Source organism: Diospyros lotus, chromosome 13 (genome assembly GCF_014633365.1).
Source record: "Diospyros lotus cultivar Yz01 chromosome 13, ASM1463336v1, whole genome shotgun sequence".
Taxonomy (NCBI): domain Eukaryota; kingdom Viridiplantae; phylum Streptophyta; class Magnoliopsida; order Ericales; family Ebenaceae; genus Diospyros; species Diospyros lotus.
The window spans coordinates 37,632,813-37,656,379 of NC_068350.1; the positions used below are offsets into that span (position 1 = coordinate 37,632,813).

Consider the following 23,567-nt stretch of genomic DNA (forward strand, 5'->3'; position numbering starts at 1 on the left):
AAAAAAGGAGATGAGACAATAGGAGAAACAAAACATAGGACGACAGGTTCTAAAAATTGTGGTTGTCCATTTGAGTTATTTGGTGTTCAATTTTCAAATGAACACTAGATGTTGAAGGTTATACGTGGATTGTACGATCATTTATCAATAGCTCAATTTAAGGGTCATTTATATGCTGGTCGACTTGTCGAGAAAGAGAAAAAAATTATGATAATAATGCCTAACAATCTTCTGAAACTTAAAAATATTTTGATAACCTTTGGGGCAGAAAATAAAAAAAATATAAGTACCATCAAAACTATATATAATGTACGGCAAAGATATAAAGTCATGGATATAGGTGGTCGATCACAAATACAACAGTTAATGAAAAATTGAAATATTGTAATTATGTAGAGTGACATAGAAGTTATATATTATCAGATTGTAACACAGACTTATTTTGGGCTTATCCGATGGTTATGGAGTTATTTAAAATATTTCTCCATGTGTTAATAATGGATTGTATATACAAAACTAATAAATATAAGAATCCACTATTAGAGATCGTTGGTCTGACGTTAATTGAGCTAACTTTTTCTATTGCTTTCGCATTTATGGATCATGAATATGAGGATAACTACACATGGACAATGGAGAAATTAAAGAGTTTAATGACTCCTAATATGTTTCCAGGAGTAATTGCGCCAGAGAATTGTGATTGATGAATGCAATACAGAAAGTGTTTCCAACCACGAGCACCTTATTGTGTAGGTGGCATATATTAAAAAATGTGTTCGCCAAATATAAGAAGTTATTTGATAGAAAGGAGACATGGGAGAAATTTATGTTAAGTTGGAACCTCGTTGTTTTTGCGTCGACTGAGGATGAGTATAAACGTCGTCTATATGAGTTGACACTTGAGTACTATGCATATGATGATGCACTTAATTATGTGAGAAAGACATGGTTAAATGATTATAAGAAAAAATTGATTACAGCATAGACAAATAGAATAATGCATTTTGACAACGTTACTACGAACATGACTGAGAGTGTACATGCAAAGTTGAAGAGACATCTAGGATCTTCTCAATGTGACTTAGAGTTATCATGGATAATTATCAACAGTCTTATTGAATTGCAACATATAAAAATTAAGGGGTCGTTTGAAAAAAACTTAACGTTGGTGCAACATATATTGATAAGTGAATTGAATATGGTCCTAATGCAATCGCAACTGACTCATAAAATTGAAATAAATAAAGTTTCATGTGGAAGTGTGATCAGAATAACATATGGTTTACTTTGTGCATTGGTTGTTTGAAAAAAACTTAATGTTGGTGCAACATATATCGAGAAGTGAATTGAATATGGTGCTAATGCAATCGCAACTAGCTCATAAAATTGAGATAGATAAAGTTTCATGTGGAAGTGTGATCAGAAGAACATATCATTTACCTTGTACACATGAAATTGCAAAATTCATAATACAAGGACGGCCAATTCCTTTGTCAACTATGCATCCTCATTGGACAAGGTTGTATGTAGTGCAGTCAGTTTATTATGGTGTCATCCTAAGTAAGTATTCATTACAAAAAAATTGATTTTTAGCGACGATTTTTAGCTGCCACAAAGTAATTTAGCGACGCTTTTGAAAATCGCCGCTAATATATCCGCCGCACAGCATTTAACGACAACTTCTTACATCCTAATATCCACCACTCCCTCACCCCTACAAACTTCCTACGCCCTAATTCATTTTTTTCTCCATCATCTGGTGGAAGGTGGTCAACAATAAAAGAATAATTTGAATATTTCAACATATATTCTACGTTTTAATTTAATTATAATGAAATATATAATTAATTAAAAAATATATAATTCAAAGACGAAATTAAAATAATAAAAAATTTGAGTTAATATGCAAAAAAAATATAAAAATACACGGTCACATTATAGGTTTGGCCTTCATTATTTAGATTAAAACACATGAAAGGGTCTATTTAAAAAAAGATAAATCACAATCACAGTAATCTTAAATGGCAAAAATAAACCAACAATATCCTCTTAAAAGTTAGCCACATTACAGAAAGAGCTTGAACCAAAATCATCCATTGACCTTTGCATATCCTGCAAACACCATTTTGAATTGTTGAGTATAACTTCTACATGGAATGGGGCAAAAAGCAATGCAGCTGTGAAACTAAGGATCTCTATTTCCTGCCAGGATATGGAAAAAAAAGGGACCAAATATCAGTAGATAATAATATGGTACAACTTTGAAAGCATCCTGTGCACATTTTTCCTATTAAGGCAATCCGATGCAACTATTCCTACACTTACCCTGAAATCGCCTAATCATCTGTGCCATTAAGTGCTTATCTGCCTACAAAGGAGAAACTGAAGATTTGGGTACCAACCTGGAGGATATTGGTCTAAATGTGACATTTGCATTCTCATGGGTTGCATCAACATGTTTTGAACATATCCCATGCTACATCCAAACTTTGCCGGAAAACTGGATGACAATCAATAGATGAATTATCAAAGGCAGCCAAATAGAGTTGAATATTTGTTGCTAAGGCCCCCTCAGCCACACAACGGAGAGGGTGTATTTTGTGCCATGGCATGAACCGAACTCTAAAAAAAATGCCACTGCCAACTCAAGTTTTTAGAGCAAGCATTAATGAAAAATTGATTTGTACGAAAGAATTATGATTCAAAGTTTCTTTCCATTCAATTCAAGACCAAAATTGAGAATAAAACAAAAGGAACATAACAATGTCACCAATTTATTTTTCAAGTTGGCAGCATAAAAGCAATTGCTGTCCAAATTCAAAAGCCACTATAATTCAATTGTAAATTGTTTGGGATGTTTTGCCCAATGAATATGAAGATCTCAAGCAACCGGAGGAAAAATGAAGGCATGGAGCTTCAAGAATCAGCATGGGATTTAACAATGAAATTCTGACGACTGATGGGGTTCATGACCACTGGAGGACCTGCAGTTCGAGGCCATGCTTGGAACTTTTTGTCTGTTTCTTCCTGCCATTCCCTGCCTGAAACGGTTGAAGGTGTGGTCCCTGATCGAGACCCAATTTAATGTTAACACCTGTAAGTATGCGAGGAAAAGAAGAATAAGAATAACCAGTCTTACCTCCAAATATCTTCTTGTCAGCAATCAAATGGTCACATACATATGCAACTGCAAATGATCCAAAAATAGAAGGTATAATGTACTTGGTTGCCATTTTAGCCTGCAATAGCCAAGAGAATACCAAAATGTCAAATAAAACACAGACAAAGAGAGAGAGACACACACACAAGCATGCAGGCACGACGGTAACTTCCCAGGTATGGCAGAGGGCATGGGCAAAGGTATGACTATTTCATATGGATCAACTAAAAGAAGTCCAAAAAGTCAAACAACAGGTCTTTTGCTCTGGTTGTGTTCAAGCTTCTATTATAGTAAGTTTTAGGGATAAAATATTTTCAACCAAGAAGCAAACTTGAAGTTCCATGTCATGTAAGATGCTGACACTTCATAGATACTTTCAAGTACCTATCAGATGACAGACAATCATCCAATGTATACTATTATTTTTTAATTTTTTCATAGACAGAGTTCTTAGTTTGAAAACACTCAGTTTGATAGTGAGAATGCCATGATCCTAGGGCTTAACCTAGGATCAGTTTGGGAATCGGAAGAATCCGATTCAGCTACGGCCAAGAACAAAAGGAAATTAAGGAGGAATCTGAAAGAATGAGGGAGAGATTAGAAGAAGATTAGGGAAGGATAGAATGAATAGAGGGAGAAGAGAATTGAGTGAGACGAGAGAGTGAGAATAGGATAATGTTGTATTCACTTTTTGCATGCCTTCTCCCATGGAATGGGATGAATACATATAGGTGCTGCTTGGTGTGGGTGTGGATGCAGCAGATCATTCCCCCCTCTCCAGCAGTTACAACAAACTATTTTGTCATTTTCCTAAAACCTCACATGTGGCCTTTCTAATTCTAACAAAATTGATAGCTGGAATATAGGTGCAACAATTAAAGTAAAAAAAATACAGCATAGGCATTATAATTAACCCTTGGGTCGTGACAATTCCCTCTTCTTGAAAGGTTTCTTGTCCCCAAGAAACTTATTACGTTGAGTCGTTCTTATTCATCCAATTCTAGCTTTCTCTACCAGTTTAATGCTTCTTTCCTTCTTTATCCTTCTAGGCTTTTTCCTTTTTTCTTTTCTCTCAACCGTAACAGCATCTTGACTTGTTGCCACATCGTCTTCAACCATCTGTTCATCAGTCAATGCAATAGACCAGCATTCGAATTTTCCCACTAGAGGAGGAACCAATACATCAGCGGAAATTTTGTTCCCTTCGGCAAAACCTATAACTTCTTCAGCTATCTCCCTTATCTTTTTGCCATCTACAACCGGTTTCCAAAATTCCTCACCACTTTGATTCTGTTGCTGATGGAGAGAACTACTTGCAAGGTTATAACTCGTAAAGGATTTCCCTTGACTGAAAGAGAAATCAGCATCTCTCTTTTCAGCTTTTGTGTTCCACTCTCCCGAAATCCCTGCTTTAGTTATCTCTGTTACCCCCGATACTGGCAATGGGTTCACACCTGCAATTTGGCTTGCCCTTTTTGAAATGGCAGCAACACCATCATATTGTTCGGTGCTAGAGCCTTTTATGTTGGTAGTAAGATATCCTTTAGCCCATGCACTAGCCAACAAGGGTAATGAGTTGGCATGTTCCTTGTCAATTTCGCCTAAACAAGTATACTTCTTCTGCTCAACATTGGAGGTGAGCAATGAATCTGCTTCCCGCCTCCTCAATATCTCCTTCAGCGACTCTATTTTAAGGAATTCGTCTTTGTTAAAACTCTCGCAATAATCATCGAAGTATTCAGCGGGGAAGTTATAATGATACTTCTTGATTAGTATCATCGCAAACTCCTGCAGCTTCTCGCGGAACATACGGCCAAATTCCTCGCACTCTTCATCAATCCCACTTCTTTTTTCCTTGTCCCCGTGGCTGATCTCCTTCTCAAAATCCTTTCCCCATGTTTGATGCTTCTGGTCAACTGAAAATGCAGCCTTCTTTGGCTTCCATTCCAACTGAAAATGAATATGTACTGCCGCCCCTAGCTTCACGAGTAGGATACCCCACTAAAAATGCAGCACTAGTCCGCTGCAATTGAGGCTGCTCTCTTGCTTGAAAATTAACCACTGAAAATGTAGCATCATTTGGCTACAATTGAGACCCCTTTTGTTTCAGGTGTGCCCTGCTTCCCTTAGTTGATTTTTCACAATCAACATACTTTGGAGATCAAGGAGCTATATACATATTGCTCTTCTATGCCTCTCCCATTCAAACAAAGTTAACCAGAATTCAAAGTCGAAATTACCCTTTGTTTACCTTACTAGCAGCCTAAAATTCGATTGGAATCACCTCCTATTACGCCTGTAGAAATTCGAACACTGACTGTCGACTTCACCACTAGTGTTGATATTTAGAACTGATAAACCGAAGCCAACCAAAGAGAACTCCCTTTGCGATTTCAATGAAACTCGCAGAAAATAGAAAACCACACAAACCAGCAATGAAACAGAATTAGAAAAGATAAAAACAAAAACCAGAAGAGACAAGATATACCCTGGTTCGGAATGCCTTTAGGCAAACCTACATCCAGCAATCAACACCCACTCAAACAGCCTTTATTAGGATGACAAAGATCAGTACACCAAGCTTCTAAACACTCATCTATCTTCCCGAGTACAAGCACACATTCTCCCAAGAAATGAACAAGACTAAACTGCCTCTCTCTTTCTCAAGAACGGAACTCCTCACTCGAATATAGACAAAACAGAAGCTCTCTCCTATCAGTAAACCGACTGCCTACCTCGCCCTCCTATAAATAGAAAATGGCGAGATTCCCAAGATAACTAACTACTATGGGAAATTACAATTAGGCCCTCAAAATTACAAAGTAATTACACTTATATTTAAAAAGCCCTAATTGATCTAAAACTTCTAGTCGATAGACTTCAACATTACTGATCTTCTACCGCATCAAAACTCTAGGCAAACTTCAACAACTAGAATCGGCTGGGCTCGAATCTGCTTTTCCTTCCACGTTCGACCTGAGCTTTTAGCCCAAACTCAATCTCCGTAACCTTAGGAAAGTGATCAGTGAGTAGTTGTTGGAACTTCCAGTTCCATTGACTCACTTGACTCTAGAATTTGCTGCTCAATCAATTCATTGGAACACTATCGGACCAGTAAGGCCAAGTCGCCTTCAAGCCTTCTCAACCTGGACCTTAACTATGGAAACTAATTTCCCTACCTTCAACTCAAATCAAAATCGCAACCAAAGAATAGCTATTGCCCAATCACCGTCCAGGGCTCCTAGCACAATTTGCAATCGTTTCTAATTCCAAAATCATCAAAATTCACTGCTAGTTCAATCATTACACCCACTCCAGAGTCCAAATCGCAACACCCACTATATCGAGACACTCCAGAGTGCAACCCACTGCATCGCGATCAGCGTCGACACCTACCGTGGATTGGTGTCCGTCGCGGCTACCAACGAGTTCTTTGAATTCTCAGAAATCACCTTGAATCTTTGCTTGATTGATCCAACAGAGAGTCATCATAATTGATTCCGAGATTCAATTGAAAATCTCATGGTTGTTTCTCTTTCTCGAATGTCAAATGCACCAGAATATTGGAATTGCGCCAGATCTCTAGGAATCGCCTATGGAATCATCTGGGCTGCTCGCATTCCTTGAGCGAGTGTGATGCAACTAACGAAATTTTGGGGAATTGAGAATTCGATGGTTGCAGTAGCTTACAACTTAGCTTCCAAATCCATTGAAGTTGCGTTCCCTTTCACTTCGAGCAAGACTCACTGAAATTCGTGGCCAAGCGTCAATGGTTAGCTTCATCTTCAAGACTCGAACACACTTTCGGAAATTTTCAAGCCGAGAGCCACTCCTTCGTCGAACTCACGGGAAGCTGAATTCGGCTAGCTTTGCTTCAGCGTACGGACAAATCGGATTGGAATGACTGAAATGATCTCCTCGTTTGATCAATGCTAATCTGGCTCGCCGAGAGCCACTCCTCCGTCGGACTCACAGGAAGCTGAATTCGGCTAGCTTTGCTTCAGTGTACGGGCAAGTCGGATTGGAATGACTGAAATGATCTCCTCGTTTGATCAATGCTAATCTGGCTCGCCGAAAATCACTCGAGGCTTTGCTTCGATCACGCCTTCCTTCTTGCTATCAACTCATGATCAAAGTGACTTCAATATTACCAGTGGAGTTCCCACCTAATCACCGACCACTGGTTGGAATTCATCTGATTTCTTGAATCGGTCTCGATTCCTTTCGGATGCTTGCACTCGCCTATCACACCGTAACCAAGGAAACTCGTTGGAGTCCTTGTATTCGCTGGAATTACTTAATAGAGAGAACCGCCGAGGAACGGTGGCTTTGATACCAATTTTTCATGATCCTAGGGCTTAACCTAGGATCAGTTTGGGAATCGAAAGAATCCGATTCAGCTACAGCTAAGGACAAAAGGAAATTAAGGAGGAATTTGAAAGAATGAGGGAGAGATTAGAAGAAGATTAGGGAAGAATAGAATGAACAGAGGGAGAAGAGAATTGAGTGAGACGAGAGAGTGAGAATAGGATAATGTTGTATTCAATTTTTGCATGCCTTCTCCCATGGAATGGGATGAATACATATAGGTGCTGCTTGGTGTGGGTGTGGATGCAACAAATCATTCCCCCCCCCCCCTCAAGCAGTTACAACAAACTATTTTGTCATTTTCCTAAGGCCTCACATGTGGCCTTTCTAATTCTAACAGAATTGATAGCTGGAATATAGGTGCAACAATTAAAGTAAAAGAAATATAGCATAGCCATTCTAATTAACTCTTGGGTTGTGACAGAGAATTACACACTTTAACTGCTTAATAAATTAGACCTACATGAAAAGTTTCAAAAACTTGTAAATTAGTACACAATGCATATTTGTATATACACATTTACAAAAACAATCACAACCTTAATCCCACTATGTGGAATCGAATACAAACTCTAGACTTCAAACCATCTCTATCCAAGATTGTATCTTTTGTAAGGTCATAATATCCCATATCATGTCTAAGGGCCTCCCACCAAGTTTTACTTGGTCTTCCTCTCCCTCTTTTGCTACAAATTCCCTCCAAATTTTCCACTCATCTCATTGGTGTTTTTATCGGCCTTCTTCTCCCATATTCAAACCATCTTAATGTCAAACCTCTTCTAGATTTCTAACGTCAAAAACTGTGTAAAACTTTCAACTTATTTCTAGATAGAGCTTTCTAAAGAAAATTTTGTAATGTAAAAAACTGTAGAATAATTAATATTTTCACATATAAATATGTACATATACATATGTCTCTTAGGCATGTTGTGTCCTAACTTCTATATGAATCACGGTACCAAGGCCTGTGCACTGCATTGTGTGTTTATGCATATCACATCCATGTTCCTTAGGACTCTTAATACATCTGCTACACCAGTGTAAGGAAGCAATACTTCATTAGGATTGTAAAATAGTTCCTAAAAAAAACTATATATTCCTGCCTTGTGAAAAATTAACGAGAAGGATCACAAATACCTAATTAAGGGGAAAAAAAGGGAAATTTTAGTTGGCTGTTACAAGTGTAAAAGAGTTTACTTTTATGAATAGAGTGTTTTTTCAAGTTGCCTACACACTGTCATCCAAGGTGCTTGTGACAATAAAGCTATCTGAATAAACCATACAGATTGGACATCCCCAAGCGAAAACATAAAGGAAAGCTCAATTCCAGCAACGATAATGTGAGTGATATTGGTGTATAAATTGGTGGGCCCAGAACCTAATTGCAGACAATCAACAATGTGATTGTCAATCAGGTGTCCTAGTGTTGCATACTTGGGAAAGTATCCCTGGTCCAGTGACATGAAGACCAAAACTCAAACAAAAGAAGGTGACTAGAAATCTTAACTACTTGCCCATCACTACGACAAATAGCAGGCTAAATTTAACCAAAAGTGTATTGATGCAAAGGAAAGTGGGAACTGTAATGATTCCAGACCACTGATTCAATGTTCCCCAAATTCTCAACCTGTTGCAGTTGCAGCACTCTGCATATTACTAGAAATCGCAAAAAATCTGTCAACAACTTATTCAGCATTTCCCTTCTTTCAAGAAATAATTTATGCCAAACTGTTATGGTCAAAATAAAAAAGAGTATATTAATGTATATATATTATATATAAGCAAAGCGTACATTATACATGTCATATAGATAACAGATGCAACCCTCATGTTTTCCAACAACTTTTTGAGACAGCAGTAAGAGAAAGTGTCACAGGCTTCCATTAACAATGTAACACCAATTAATCATTATTCTATGTACTTGTACTTGTCAACCTGAACCTGCAGACCTATTCCATCTAATATCACATAACCTTCATCCAACCCTAAACCAAATACTAACTCAACATCCATAAAGAGACTCAAAAGTTGCATTTTCTCAGAATACAACAACCACAATCACAAGCCTTAATCCCACTAGTGGGGTTGTCTCCATGAGTCCGAGACATCCATGCATCATTATCCATGGCCATACCCATTTTTAAGGCCATTTTATCTTATGTCTAATTCAATGGTTTCCTACTAAGTTTTCTTTTGTCTTCTTATCTTTTTTTTTTTTTTTTTTGCTAATTCCTCTTATCCCTCTTTTGCTACAATTTTTCATCATTTCATCCAATTACCTCATAGGAGTGTCTATTGGTTTCCTTATCAACATTATTACTTAACTTACCAACATTCTAGCCACACAATAAAAGTGGCATTACAATTATCCAATAAAACTTCACTTTTAGGCAATGTTTTGAAAACTGGAATAGGATATCAAATTGGAATGGATGGAGAGAGGGTTAAGAGATAATGGTTGGAGTTGGACTGAGGCAAAACGGGAATGTAATTTTGTTAAGTAAATAAATATATAACAATTAAATTTATTATTTAAAATGAAAAATAAAAAATACATTATATAATCTAACATTATCCTACATTTAAAAATCTTTTCATAAAATTTACATATACACAAATTATATAAAAATAGTTGAACAGTGACTTGATTTCTATGTATGTATACATAATTATATAAAAAAATGTAATTGTAGCTGATTTAAGAATCCATTATAAAATCTAACATTCACAAGAAGTACTCTCAGTTTGTACATGTATCCTCTTCAACCTTTCATTCACTTATACACAGCATTTCAACCGAACATCTTTCACGCAATGGCTAAAACTCCTCATTTTCGCACTTGAGATCTTGTTTCTCTAACACTATTATCTTGTTTGTTCATATGCACACTGATCTCAATCAAGGCTAGATTAGAAATTTGAATTTTACGTAACCATGGAAGTCAGTTTTAGGGTTTGAATGGGAAAGTGAAGAAGAGCCTGAGAGGGTAAGAAAGAAATTAAGAAATCCTGAGAGAGTAAGAAAGAAATTGGTGGAGCATTTATGAGCCAAATCCATAAACATTCTTCCCTAGAGCGTTCAGGGCTTGGCAGCAAGCTAAGAAGATCAAAGCAAGCTAAGTCCCTAGCATATACCTACCAACCTAACCTATGTACTATTTCTTTATGCTTGTACGGTTGTACCTAGAATTTTCACCCAACAACCTCATTATTGAAGATGAGCTACTGTTATGACCTACAACATGAGAAATAATTAGAAAAAATAGACTCACTGCCCGAAGGACACTCATCCACATTCCACCATTGATTGTGCAATTGAGTTGTTCTTGGAATCAATACTTAAATTATATTTCAGATGCCTTATTCAGATGCCTTAGGACCATGAAGTGTCTTAACACAATCAATCAACTTGTATATCAGTAATTTCATTTGGCCACGAGACTCATCTTCAGTTATGTGTTTTCTTTTTCAGTTATAATCCAGTCTTTGAGCAACATGAATCATGATTTGATACAAACCAGTCGAGATATCCAAGAAATGTTTAAAAAAACAACAAAATGATAACCGTATTCCCCAATTAACATTCACGTTCCAGGTTAGCGTTCAAAATAGTAGATCCCAAATCGAAAGGTACAAGACGAAGGTAAAACCCTAAAACCTTGGTACAGTCTGATTCCGCAAAGAAGAATGTTATCCAACCCAGTTGACGAATACCCAAGGAAAGGAGGAAAAAAATGAATCCGATAATGGCATTGGCCTACTGATCTACTTTCTCCATTCTCCATCCGATTGGGCTCTCTCATTTGGTACTCTTTCCTAACCCCCCGAAAGAAAGAACCGGAAAATGAAAGTAAATCGGAAAACCTAGACCAGATCTGGAAAGAAACACTGCGGAATCAAAAATCAAACATTAGAGGGGGTACCTGCTATTCCGAAGAGGTCTTCCGGGGATCTCCTCCGTCGCAATCGAGAGTTACAGCAGCTGCTTTTCTGGTTCGTCCCGCAATTCTGGGGCTTCAACGAGACACAGAAGCAGCAGAAGGAGAGCGAGTCGACGAGAGAGGGAGAGAGGACCGATTCCTGCGCGCTGTCAGGCGAGGGTTTGAATGAGAACTTTCTAAAAATATCTATTTTTCTAAAATATAATATTAATACTTTATATTAATATTTTTATATTTACACTGATATAAAATATAAAATATAATATTATTATTTAATATTACAACAAATATCAAACTTAGTCTTCAAATAATTTTTTCATTTTTTCAATTTTAATGGGCCAAATTAATATTTTTATTTTTTGTATTTTTATTTAATTTTTTTATAATTTTAATTATATTTTTATATTTATATTTTTGAATCATTTAAATTTTATATTTTAAACTTTTTTATAAAAAAATAATTTTTTTATTATTTTAATTATATTTATTTTATTTATTATTTTTTATAGGTTAAAATATAAGAGTTAAAAGAATTAAAAATATAAATACAAAAATATAATTAAAATAATAAAAAAATTAAATTATTAATAAAAATAATTAAAATTTATAAATTAAATTAATAAAAAATTTAAATAATCACGTTAAAAACGTAAAAGTATAAAAGTAAGAATACTAGGTTAATGGCCCCATTTGTAACATGAATTATTACTATGGTAGAAAAAATATAGTAGTTTATATATATATATAATATAATATAATAAGATATGATTGGAGTGAGAGTACTTATTATAGAAGGTTAAAAATTTAAAATAATAAATTTATTGCACTTATATAATTGTATTTTTGTGACATTGATCTTATAACGGGTGAACTCGTGTTGTCAACTGATATTGTTTTCGCTCGTTCGAAGGAGAATTACAGTCCTGACAAATGGTCCGAGAGCTTCTTCTCAGCCCGAAGAGCAGACCCAGACAATCACAGGCGGAAGATATTTTCGATGCTTGTGATGATTCACAAAGAGAAAACCCAAAACTATACATATATATATCTATATATATATATTTTCTTCAATCCGTCCTTCTTTCTTGTCTGAATTTTGCTGAAATTTCCATGTCTGTTCGAACGGGGAGGGCACGGTGCAATTTCCATTTGTCAGGGTTGTGATTCTCCCTCGGTCGCGTGGAAATGATACCGGTCGGCGATTCGATCTGCGATTGTTTCAAGAAGCCCTAAATCGGCTTAGGGTTTTGTTTCCCTAACCCTAGTTTTCTGTTTGTGTATATTTGCTATGGTTTCACTTTGATTCGTTCGATTTTGGCAAATTTACGTTGATCAGTAGCATCTGACTCTGTGCTTTACTTGCAGAATTCTTGCATCTTTTTCTGAAAGCAGACGGGATGTGGTCTAGGGCTTTAGATAGGTGTGTTCGTGTCCTCTTTACTTCGTAACTGCCTTTATTGTAGATATTTAGATGGTGGTGGGATCGTATTTTGTATATACCCATTCATTTCTTGCGTTTGTACTCTGTTATAACCTGAATTTGTTTATTGGGTTGATTTCAGTGCTTAATATCATCAAAGGATCCTGCATTAAATACATGTCATCTCTCATCTGATAATATATGATCTTTGTGGATTTGGGCTATAATTGATCATCTAATTAGCATAGATTGGATTTGATTTGATGGCATCTATGCAATAATCAGAAAGGTAAATAGTGCAGGATATTGCCTAGGATTCTCTTACTTGGTGAGATCTTTGTATTTTTTTGGTAAGATGTGCTATCAAAAGGGTTGGGGTGTGTTCATGGGTATAGGCGACAGCTTGCTCCCTGTTGCCTAGTCCCCCTGTTGTCCTTGAACCATCACTAGACAAAAACAAAAAGAAAATGAAAAATAACTTGCTATATGTATTTCTTGGTTTTGGCACATGAATAAAATTTTCAGGCATTGCTATTAAAATTTAAAACCTGTCTGATTATTGAACTGGTTGGGGTATTGGTTCTAGTTGAATAGTGGTTCACTGGTTGGATGCTGGTTAAAATTTTATATATATAAATAATAATGTTAACAGTAATATTATATAAATATATGGTTGGTAATTACTAATGTTCAAAAGATGTTAAAATAACCTAAAAGCAGGAATCAGTAATTAAATGTTAGAAACTATGAAGGCAGATTTTTGGGAACCATAACATGAAAATGCTGCTTCTTTCAAGCCAGAATATTCTTCATACTTGAATCTACATCATCGATGCTTTTGGCTCAAGAGAAAACCTGGATGCCTGGTGAGATTTTAAATCTGCTGCTCAGTTTTTGCCAATTCCAGTTCAAACATTGGCCATTCATACTATAAAATGATGTTACATAGTTTTTTTCAAAGGTTTTGCCAGGAAAAACGTTTTTCCAACATAAATATTCATACTCTGGATTAAGAGTAACTGAGTTGGATTTCTTCCTACAATGACACAATAAGAATAATTATCTCATAACAATTTATAAAAATAATGTTTTTTATAATTCATTTCCTTTTCAATTACTCCTTGTTTCTTCTATTCTTGACCTTGATTGACGAGCTAGAGTGCATGTTACCAACCCCATTTAGTGGTATTAAGGGTTGGTGGTGTTGTTATATCTGTTATTGATGTTCTTATGACTACACGACTAAGAATAGATGGCTATATTTGTTTTGAACATCTTTTTGTTGTTTTATCTGCAGCGAGATCTTTAAAACTGTGGGTTTTTATGTAGTGTATAAGAAATAATGACAAATTGGTCGTACAGGAGATATTATTACAAAATGACCCACAATATGGAGTAAAAACTATTCATCCAAAGCAGTATTGATGTGTACATTTTCTAGGCACCTCATACTGCTCCTACATTTATTGGACTGGTTATGGACTCAATTTGTTACAATATTGATCAATCCTTAGTATTTTCTTTCTGAAGTATGTACACAAAAGAAGGGGATAAATGTCAGCATTGGTAGTTAATTAGTGAAACTGAGTCATGGTTTGGCCAACACTATGCCTGTGTTTTTTCCCTTTAGTTTATGGGTTTCTGAGTTCTGTTGGTTGTTTTTACTATGATAATGTAAGTAACTAGAATGTATAAAAGTGATTTTTCTTTATGGACATGCTAAAAAAAACTTTATGGACACGCTAATTTTCTTTATATTATTTGGATGGCTCTTGCATGTATTAGAGAAGTACTATAGATTTGAATAACACTGTCTCGGATTTACAGGATTAGTTTTTTATTTGTTCTACCTTCTTGTGTCTCAGACTGCCTAAGCTACCTAATGGAGTGTTGAGGATGATTAGGATAACTATTTTGCAGGAAATGCGTACAAAGGATGTGTGGACATTCATATGATTTTTCCTTATGGTCAGTGAAGTTCTCTTCATTTTTGCATAGATGAGAATAATGATAAAAAATCAAGGTTATATTTATCCTAGAAAAGAAAGATTTGAGTGATGTTAATCAATGTTTTGTTACAGAATGGTTCCTTTTTCTGCGTTGATTTCAAGGTTATCTGCATCAAGGTTAACTTTTTGAACATTGCATAGAATATTTGCTATTGCTAAATTTGTAGCCATTATTTGCTACTGAACCACATATTAGGTATCTAGTCTTGGTGGCTAATGAACCCCATAATAATTATTTGCTAATGAATTAGACTCTGGTCATCCAAAATTTATCCATTAGACACAGCTATAAATCTCATAATCTTTGTTCTAGTATCATTGCAATGGAAGCCAGCTTGCAGTGGTTGAGAATGGAGAACCAACCTTGCATATCATCGAACAACCATCTGTCCAAGTGGATTCCCCAAAAGTTGAATCAAGCAACTTGAGCTAGGTGGCATTGAGTAAAAAGATGGATTGTTGAATCCTTTCCACCATCACAGAGCCCACATCCCCCCTCCTCATTTGAAATTCTTTTTGCAATCTCCTCACTTGTTGGCAGAGCTCCCACTGCAGTCCTCCAAAGGAGCAGTTTGGCCTGCTATGGAGCTTCAACTGCCACAATCTCTTCCACACTGCTACTAGAACCTTTGGTCTGGAGTTCTGATCGTGGTTGTAAATAATAAATATGATAGGCTGACTTGGTAGAGATGAAGAGCTATTTTTGTCAATCCAACATCAAGAATCTTCTCTTCGTTAGAATGGAACAGGGATTGGAGAATACACTACACTAATGGGGGAGCAAACAGAGCCTTTAGCAGCACCTCCACTTTCCTTTTATAAAGCTCCCAGTCAATTAGATCCTGAACCATTACTGCGGGGCATACATCAGGGGTCTTTGGTTCGGGATTGAAACTAGTCATTAAAGGAACCCATGGGTGCACCTTCTATTTATAGAATTACCATTGCCAAGAATTTTGCATATTCCTTCCCTGAGAACCCCTTGGCCTGTAAGGATGGTGATCCGCAGGAGAATTAGCAGATCTGATTTTTGCCTCCAAAAACTGATGATCTCTGCAATATTTCCTCTTCATGATGCTCATCTCTTTCCCTTGATCATTAGGGACCCCTCCCCTTTTCCTTCATGATTTTATGTGTTTGGTGACTTGTTATTATCATGAATAGAGATCTTCCCTGAGCAAAGGCAGTCTGAAGGGGAGAAATGGACTCTCCTCAAGGAGAGGAGGCTTCATTCTATTGGCTAGAATCTTAGAGATAATATTATAGACCACATTAAAAAGACTGATTGGCATTATGAGATTTAGGGATCAAAGCAATGACAGGTGTGATTCCTATATATGTTTCAATAGAATTCCAGATCTGAAAAGGTTTTGAACCATATCTAGCAAATCTTGGTGAACTATTAATATCCCATTGGGATTTCGAAAATCCAAGGCATCCCTGCTAGGGCATTGGAGACTTCATCCAATTGAGGGATTTTTGCTCAGGTTAGCTCTATCTTCCTTATCTGCATTGGGAGGACTTAAAAAGATTGGAGAAGTATCATGTAAACTGATCACCAATTAGACTCTTTTTCTCAACCACTTCACCACTTCCAGATTTGATGCTAACGAAACTCCTTCGTCTTCTCGATATAGTTGAGGTGTGGAAAAGTTTTGTATGTTGATCACCCTCGAGGAGCCATTGAACTCTAGATTTTTTGATTTTTTTTTTTTTTGCTTCAAAAACACTTCCATCCTCTGGTGAAGCTCTCTTAGCTCATTCCTGAGGCGGCATTCCTGCTCCTGAATGTGCTGAATTTGCTCTGCTACTTGATTTTATGAGATAAATTTCCATCTCTGTTCCACACTTAACAGTTGTCTTTGATTTTCCTGCAGATCTTCAAAGCTGCTGAACTGAAGTAGGCCATATATATATTCTCCAAGCCTCGTTAGATTCTGGTCCAGGTTTTTGATTAGTTTCTTTGTTTAGCCTCCTTATTTATTGTCATTTAACCAATTGTACAGTTTGTATTACATCTCTGTTGCAGTAAATATAGTAGTCGGTATGGGCTAAACTAATTAAATCAGCTGCGTATAAATACGAGTCTCCTTCGACGTCATAAAACTAAGTCATAGTAGATTATTGAATTTTAGGGTAAGTTGGATGGATGGATACTTCTTGTATTTGTGTCACAATGTGATCACTTGCAACTTGGTAATTCATATTTAATATTTTTTTAAATGTTAATAATTTTAATATTATAAATACATATAATGTAAAACAATGTTATCAATATATTATAGGTCAAATTTATATTTTTTTTCTTGAATTTTATATGAAAAGCTTATCATCCTCTTGAACTTTAAATCTAATCTATTTAATATTTATAATTTATAATATATATATATTAATTACTTAATTATTTAATCAACACTTATAGACGTGTTATACGTGAATAATAATTGAATATCTAATCGAAAAAATTGAAATATATATTTACATAGATTGACATGAATGTACATGTATGCACTTGTATATATATACATATATATATACATACATACATATATAGACTATGAGTCGTCGGTCAGAACAAGAAATATGGGGAATGGTGGATTAGTTGTGTGTCACTAGTGGGAGTAAAGAGGAAGGGGAATGGTGGGTTGGTCGTGACTCGTTAGTTGGAGCAAAAAGGATGAAGAAGGGTGGATCAATTGTCAATTGGAACAAAAGGAAGGGTGGGAATTGGTTGAGATAGTGAGAGCTGATGGGAGACTTAGTTTTTCCGTTTGAGTTGACGGCATGCAGGAAACGGGAGCAAAGATGATGGTTGAAAGCGAAGAGGAAGGCAGAAGGAAGGAAGGATCATTGGATTGGTTTGATCAGCTTTACTTCTTTTTCCATTCTTTCTTTTCTTATTTTTTTTTAACTCATTTCACGTGTAATTCATGTATTATTTAAACTATATTAGGTAGTTAATATATGTAAATTATAAAGATTAAGTATTTAATAAGATAAATTTAAAGTTTAAGGAGTGATAAGTTTAATAAAAAAAAAAATGAATTTAGTCATATATTATATGTGTAAATTTTTGAATCATATATAAAACTAGGCAACCTAGTCTAATGCCTTTTAAAAATCAAAGGTAGGCAAGTGAACTTTTGGTCAAAAGACAAATGGCATGGCAATGTTCTTTTAAATTTCAAGTGTTTGTTCCAACCCTTTGGTATACCCTACCCAACGGGCATATATGAACAAAGTTAGTGACATAATTATTTACATATATGAATAAGTTAAAAATATAATTTTTTTTTATTAGATTAGTGTTTAGATAATTAATTAAATTTTACAAACTGTATGTAAATACATATATAAATCAATTAAAAAATTGTGTTAGGCCTTATTTTATTTTAATATTTAAATAATTTTAGTAATTTATTAAATAATTTAAAATTATTAGCATTGACATTTATAGCCAAAAAAAAAAAAAGCAAAGGGAAATCAATATTTTAGGGTTTTGGGAAATAAATGTTTTCATATAAAATTACATACGCTTTTAATGTGTAGAGTATGCGACACCGTACAGAGTCATACACTCCTATCAATACTATAAGCTTTAAGCTCTGAACTCAAAAGTTAATTGAAGCTACTTATCTTCACCTATACGGCTATACCCCCAATCACTTCTTGGCTTCTTCAGCCGCGGCCGGCTTCGGTACCTCCGGTGGCGACGGCGGCGCTGGGACTCCGCCGTCAATGCAGCTCCTGCACTTCCTTTCCACCCATCCTTCAATGTCATGCTCTCCGCTGCCCCCGAAATGTCGCCCGCCGCACAGCCGAGCAACGATCCCCGCAATGACAGCAGCTATTGTGATCACTGCTAGCACCACCACCAGCGTCTCTATTGATGTGTGGGTTGAGTGGCTTGGCTCCTTCACCACCGCCACGGCTGGCGGCGCCTCCACTAGCGGCGGCAGCTGCTTCTCCAACTTCCCCACCAGCTTCCTCGTCAACATGAGCATCACCCAGAACACACTTACCACAAAGCCTATATTATATGTATAAATTAGTTAGTCACCGGACACAGGCAACTAACAGTTGGAGACAAAGGTCGTAAAATCAAGATTTCGAGTTCAAATCTTATGAACCTCAGTTACTCTTTTCGAATCGACAAATCTTACACAGAGAGAGAGATTGTGACTAGAAAATAGGAAGTGTATGGAAGAAAGATGGTAAGAGGATGAGAGAAAACTGGACTATGAGAAGGAAGGAGTGAGTTTTTTAGCAAAAAGAAGATAAAAATGAAGCTGAGAAGAAGTATGAGAGCTAAAGAGATGATGAAAGAGGTGTAGAATGAGATCACAGGAAGGGTTTCCCAGAGGAGATTGGAACCACCAAAATGGTGAATAGAGTAAAGAAATTAAGAGAGAGAGAGAGGGGGAGGGGGGGGGGGGGGGTGCTCAAAGGTGGTGAAGAATGATGGGATTCCAGTGTAGGGGACACTGTCTGTTACTTTTGACATTGGATCTTCTTTGTGTGATAATTTCTCCCCTTTCTCTTTTCATCTACTTTGGATTTTCTATTCAATTTGGTGTCATCTTTTCAGGTTCAGAATATAGTTTTAGGGCCACAAAAGTCCTTGAAGCCCTCATAATTTCTTGGACTATAGTGGGAAAGGTGCTGCTACAGTGTCAGGTAGCAGTGGTGAGTTTTTGATTCTCACTGTGACACCCAATTAAAAATCTCTTAATCTCCCTTCCCAATCTGTCCTCAGGTGATACCAATCACATGCATATGTGTTCCTCAATCTTCACCATGTCACACAGCTAGCCAAGAACCCTTTTGAACTCTTTTTATTTTCTTCTGGGTACTCTAAAAAGTTAAGGATTTAAGTTGTAAATAGAAACTGATTTTAGCAGGGTTGTCACTTCTGGGGAGATGTGAGAACATTGGGTATCTGTCTGTGCTTGAAGCCAGTTGGCTATTTTGTCTACATGTAATATAAGTTGTGAGTGGAAGGTAAAACATTTGAATGAGTCGATTGACCAGTGGATTCTCCATTTGGCTTACCCTACTGCCCACATACCATGAGTGCAATACAAGTAGGAGGACATAAGGCATCATTTTATACTTTGATGAGGGTGCTTCCATGATATGCAGTGGCCACGGGATCCTGGGAAGAGCTTCTAAGGGCTTAAGGTTGATTAAGCCTTCTTAGGACTTTGGTTTCATCTTCTTCAAATTCGAGAACATAGATGGTTAATTTTTGAGACCTTCTTAGTCTTTTATGTATGTGCACGCGCCCTTACTCTTTTGTGATGGTCGGCGCTTTGATGGCATTGAGGAAGGAGACACCGACAAGGGGTTCCTCTCTCATAAGCCTTAGATCGTTTGTGTTGGATCCTTGGAACTCATAATTCTTTTAGGGACTCATTGTAGAGGTTCTACGCTGCTAAGGTTTAAGAAAATAAAGTTGCGCCTTTGCTAATAGGTATAGTTTTTTAACATAATGATAAGTGCTTGATCTTGTGTTCAACTGATATTAGAGCGAGATTGTAAGTTCAAGTTGTCATAGACTAATTCTTTTTTTTTTTTTGGGGGGGGGGGGTTGTTGGGATCCTGGAGTTCAGAATTCTTTTGGGGGTTGTCATGGAAGTTTTGTGCTGTCAAGATATAAAGAAATAAAGTTACGTTTCTATTAACAACTATAATTTTTGACACAATAATAAACACTTGATCCTGAATTTAACAATTTGAATTTTGTTAGTTTGGTTTTCTTTGTTGTTCCTTTCGGTGTTTTGGGATGGCTTATAAGTCTAGATCAATTACTTGGCCTTTTGTGCTCGTGGGAGTATGACTTGAGCTTGTGCTGGTGCATCTGCCCTCCATAGCTTTGGTGTTGCAAATGTTCCATTTGCAAGACACTCAAATAACCATTAAGGCTCTTGCAAGCATAAGATCAATAGGGCTACTTTTTTTTTTTTTTTTAATATGATGTAAAGTCACAAATCATTATTGGTAATTGAGTTTGGATTTTCAAACCCAGTTAAGATTTAATAAATTTTAATTGGGTTTTAATAATATATAATATTTAATATTTATTAAATTAATTGAAATATGGCACGTGACCATCACTTTGCTGAATTTATAAACGGTGAACTCAATTTACTAGATCCCAACAATTTTTTTATATGCTAATCAAGATTGGAAATGTTATTTAGACATTTAGTTGGGACATTTTTAGCAATAATCACACATTAATGTATTGTATTTTATGTCATACTAATATAAATATATAATATATTAATACACGAATATTTTAGGACAATTAGCAATTGCGTTGAGTATCAATGCACGTTGTTGGGTTCAAATACAAAAGCTGAGTTTCCAAACTCCTATAAATGTATTCAAATTATCTCAATTAACTATACTTTTTATCGATAAATTTAGAAGAAATGTATTCCTACTGACTTAACATGATATGTGTCATGTAATAATAATATTAGTAAAACTCATATATATATATATACATAAATAAAAATATATATATATAACTTCTTGTATATAATTTATTTACTTTTTATAGGTTACATTTTTTTTTTCTTATGTGTATATATGAGTTCTATAAATATTATAATTATATGACATTAATATGTCAAGTAAACACGAACATGCTCTTTCTAAGTTAATTTTATATGTTGGATAAAATTACAATTAATTGAAAACCAATTTGGATCTAATTGCCAAATTTAAAAGAATTGGATAAAATTGTGAATTCACAAAAATGGATGAAATTATTTTCGTAATTAGCACTTAAATTAAATGTTAAATATCAAATATTAAATATTAAATTTAACTAACAAAATACAATCACCTAAATAAATTTAAAAACCCATTAAATCTCCCACATTTCATAGTCAAGCACATTAAGCGTTGCATGCTACAAACAATGCTATTTTGGGGTGGGTAACCAAAGGTAGCAAACTCCAGCTTTAGTGCCTAATTAATGATATTAAATAGAAGTCACACAACACTATTTTCAAAAGATAATATTGGGTTGGAATATGTGTGCTTATATATATAAAAAATAAAATATAAAATAAAATCACAATAATATTGAATTAGCATGATAAGAGTTTTTTAAGATTGATATCACTTGATCTATAATATGGTCATGCTCTTTTTGGATTATTTGCGATTTCGAGGCTGTTTAAGTAATTGTCAACCTCTAAGTTATCTTGAACTGATTCTTCTTACAAGAAAGGAGATTAGGGTTTGATCTCTCATTAAATCCTTCAATACTTATGTCAATTACTCGAACTCGTGGATGCTACGCCTTTATATAGGTAGATTATATAATTAGTGTGGCAAAGACTTGTAATCCTTTGAATATAATAAGCAGGTCAATTATGGGCTTAAGATTAGATCTTGAAATAATAAATAATTTCAAAATTTATGGTCTTGAAATTATTTATTACCGTATTTGGAGATTTGGGTTCAATATATTTTTTCTTTTGAATCCATGGTCTTAGTGGGTGAATGCTTAAAGTAGGAAATTGTAATTTTGATTCGTTAAGTAATTCCTACCAATTACTTACCCTTATTTTTTATTTTTTCTATTCAATTGAAGAGGTTTTTCCCCATGTTCCCTTAGCCCTAGCAAGCCCAAAGGCTTATTGCTACCGTTAATTTAGTTGGGCATCTTGCTTGTCAATATGGGGGCCCAAATGACTCGGCCCACAGGATGAGTATCCATAAATATAAACGTGTATATATATATATATATATATCATAGATGGAATTGAGAAAAAAAAACAATTATATATACCTCTAAAGTGGGTGTTCTATACTAGTTAGACTTGATCGAGTAGGGATCTTAAAATTGAGTGTAAATATGAGATTAGAGTTATAATTGAATTAAATTGAATTGATTTTCGTTGAGTTCAAGTTCAGTTCATGGGCTAATTTTTAAATTCGAGCTCAGATTTGGATTTGTCAGATTATGCTATTTTGTTTAAATTTAATTTATTTTTTTATTTTCTTATATATTCATATATTATATTATGTTAAAAATAATTAAATTAATATATATAATAATTTTAAATATTTAATTTAATTATATTATTATAATAATAATTTAAAATTTGATAACTTTATATTAGATAATATATTTATAAAATTATAAATATATTAATTTATTTAAAACGATCTTATTCATGAACTTTTAATTCAGTATGTTTACGAATTTATTAGAGTTTCTAATTAAATATGTTCGGCTCGTTTGTAAATCGAGATTTAAAGTTAAACTCAGTCTTTTTTTATTTACTTTAACAAATAAATTTGAATGAACTTTTGCCAAGTTGAGTACTTAATTTTTCATGAATAGTTCACTTTATTTGTAATTTTAGATGAGATATTCATTAAAGTGAGTGATTAAAATTATAAAGAATTTACTCCAAAATCAACCGTAAATCATACCAAAACAAAGCTTTAGAATTTTTATTTTTATCGACTAAAATTTACAATATATCAATAAATAATCTCTTTTTAAATATCAAAATTAAATAGCATTTTAGGAGGAAACAAAGCCTTGGAATTTAATCTCTTCCCACTCCCAAGCCAAACACTCCCTTAACTCACTCAAAAACCCTAATTCTCCACCTATATATAACATGAATCTTCGCCTC

The 23,567-nt window shown here is 35.0% G+C and overlaps 1 protein-coding gene and 2 long non-coding RNA genes across 4 annotated transcripts; 1 reads left to right on the plus strand and 2 right to left on the minus strand.

Annotated features, from left to right (window-relative positions):
- Positions 1-1,926: 1,926 nt before the first annotated feature.
- LOC127787913 (uncharacterized) lies at positions 1,927-11,634 on the minus strand. 2 transcript variants are annotated; one of them, XR_008020282.1, is made up of 4 exons: positions 11,452-11,634; positions 3,140-3,239; positions 2,403-3,065; positions 1,927-2,202 (listed from the first exon to the last, which is right to left on the minus strand). It is a non-coding gene; the product is annotated as an uncharacterized LOC127787913 (long non-coding RNA). The 2 variants fall into 2 exon arrangements; XR_008020283.1 differs by having other exon boundaries at positions 1,929-2,112.
- Positions 11,635-12,393: 759 nt separating this feature from the next.
- On the plus strand, positions 12,394-17,121 carry LOC127788518 (uncharacterized). The gene is made up of 4 exons (XR_008020412.1): positions 12,394-12,713; positions 12,835-12,889; positions 14,810-14,857; positions 16,776-17,121. It is a non-coding gene; the product is annotated as an uncharacterized LOC127788518 (long non-coding RNA).
- A 1,244-nt stretch (positions 17,122-18,365) lies between these two features.
- On the minus strand, positions 18,366-19,399 carry LOC127788517 (uncharacterized). Its single transcript, XM_052316894.1, has one exon. It carries the CDS (start codon positions 18,900-18,902, stop codon positions 18,561-18,563), a length of 342 nt encoding a protein of 113 aa, XP_052172854.1. The 5' UTR covers positions 18,903-19,399; the 3' UTR covers positions 18,366-18,560.
- Between the last annotated feature and the right edge of the window lie 4,168 nt (positions 19,400-23,567).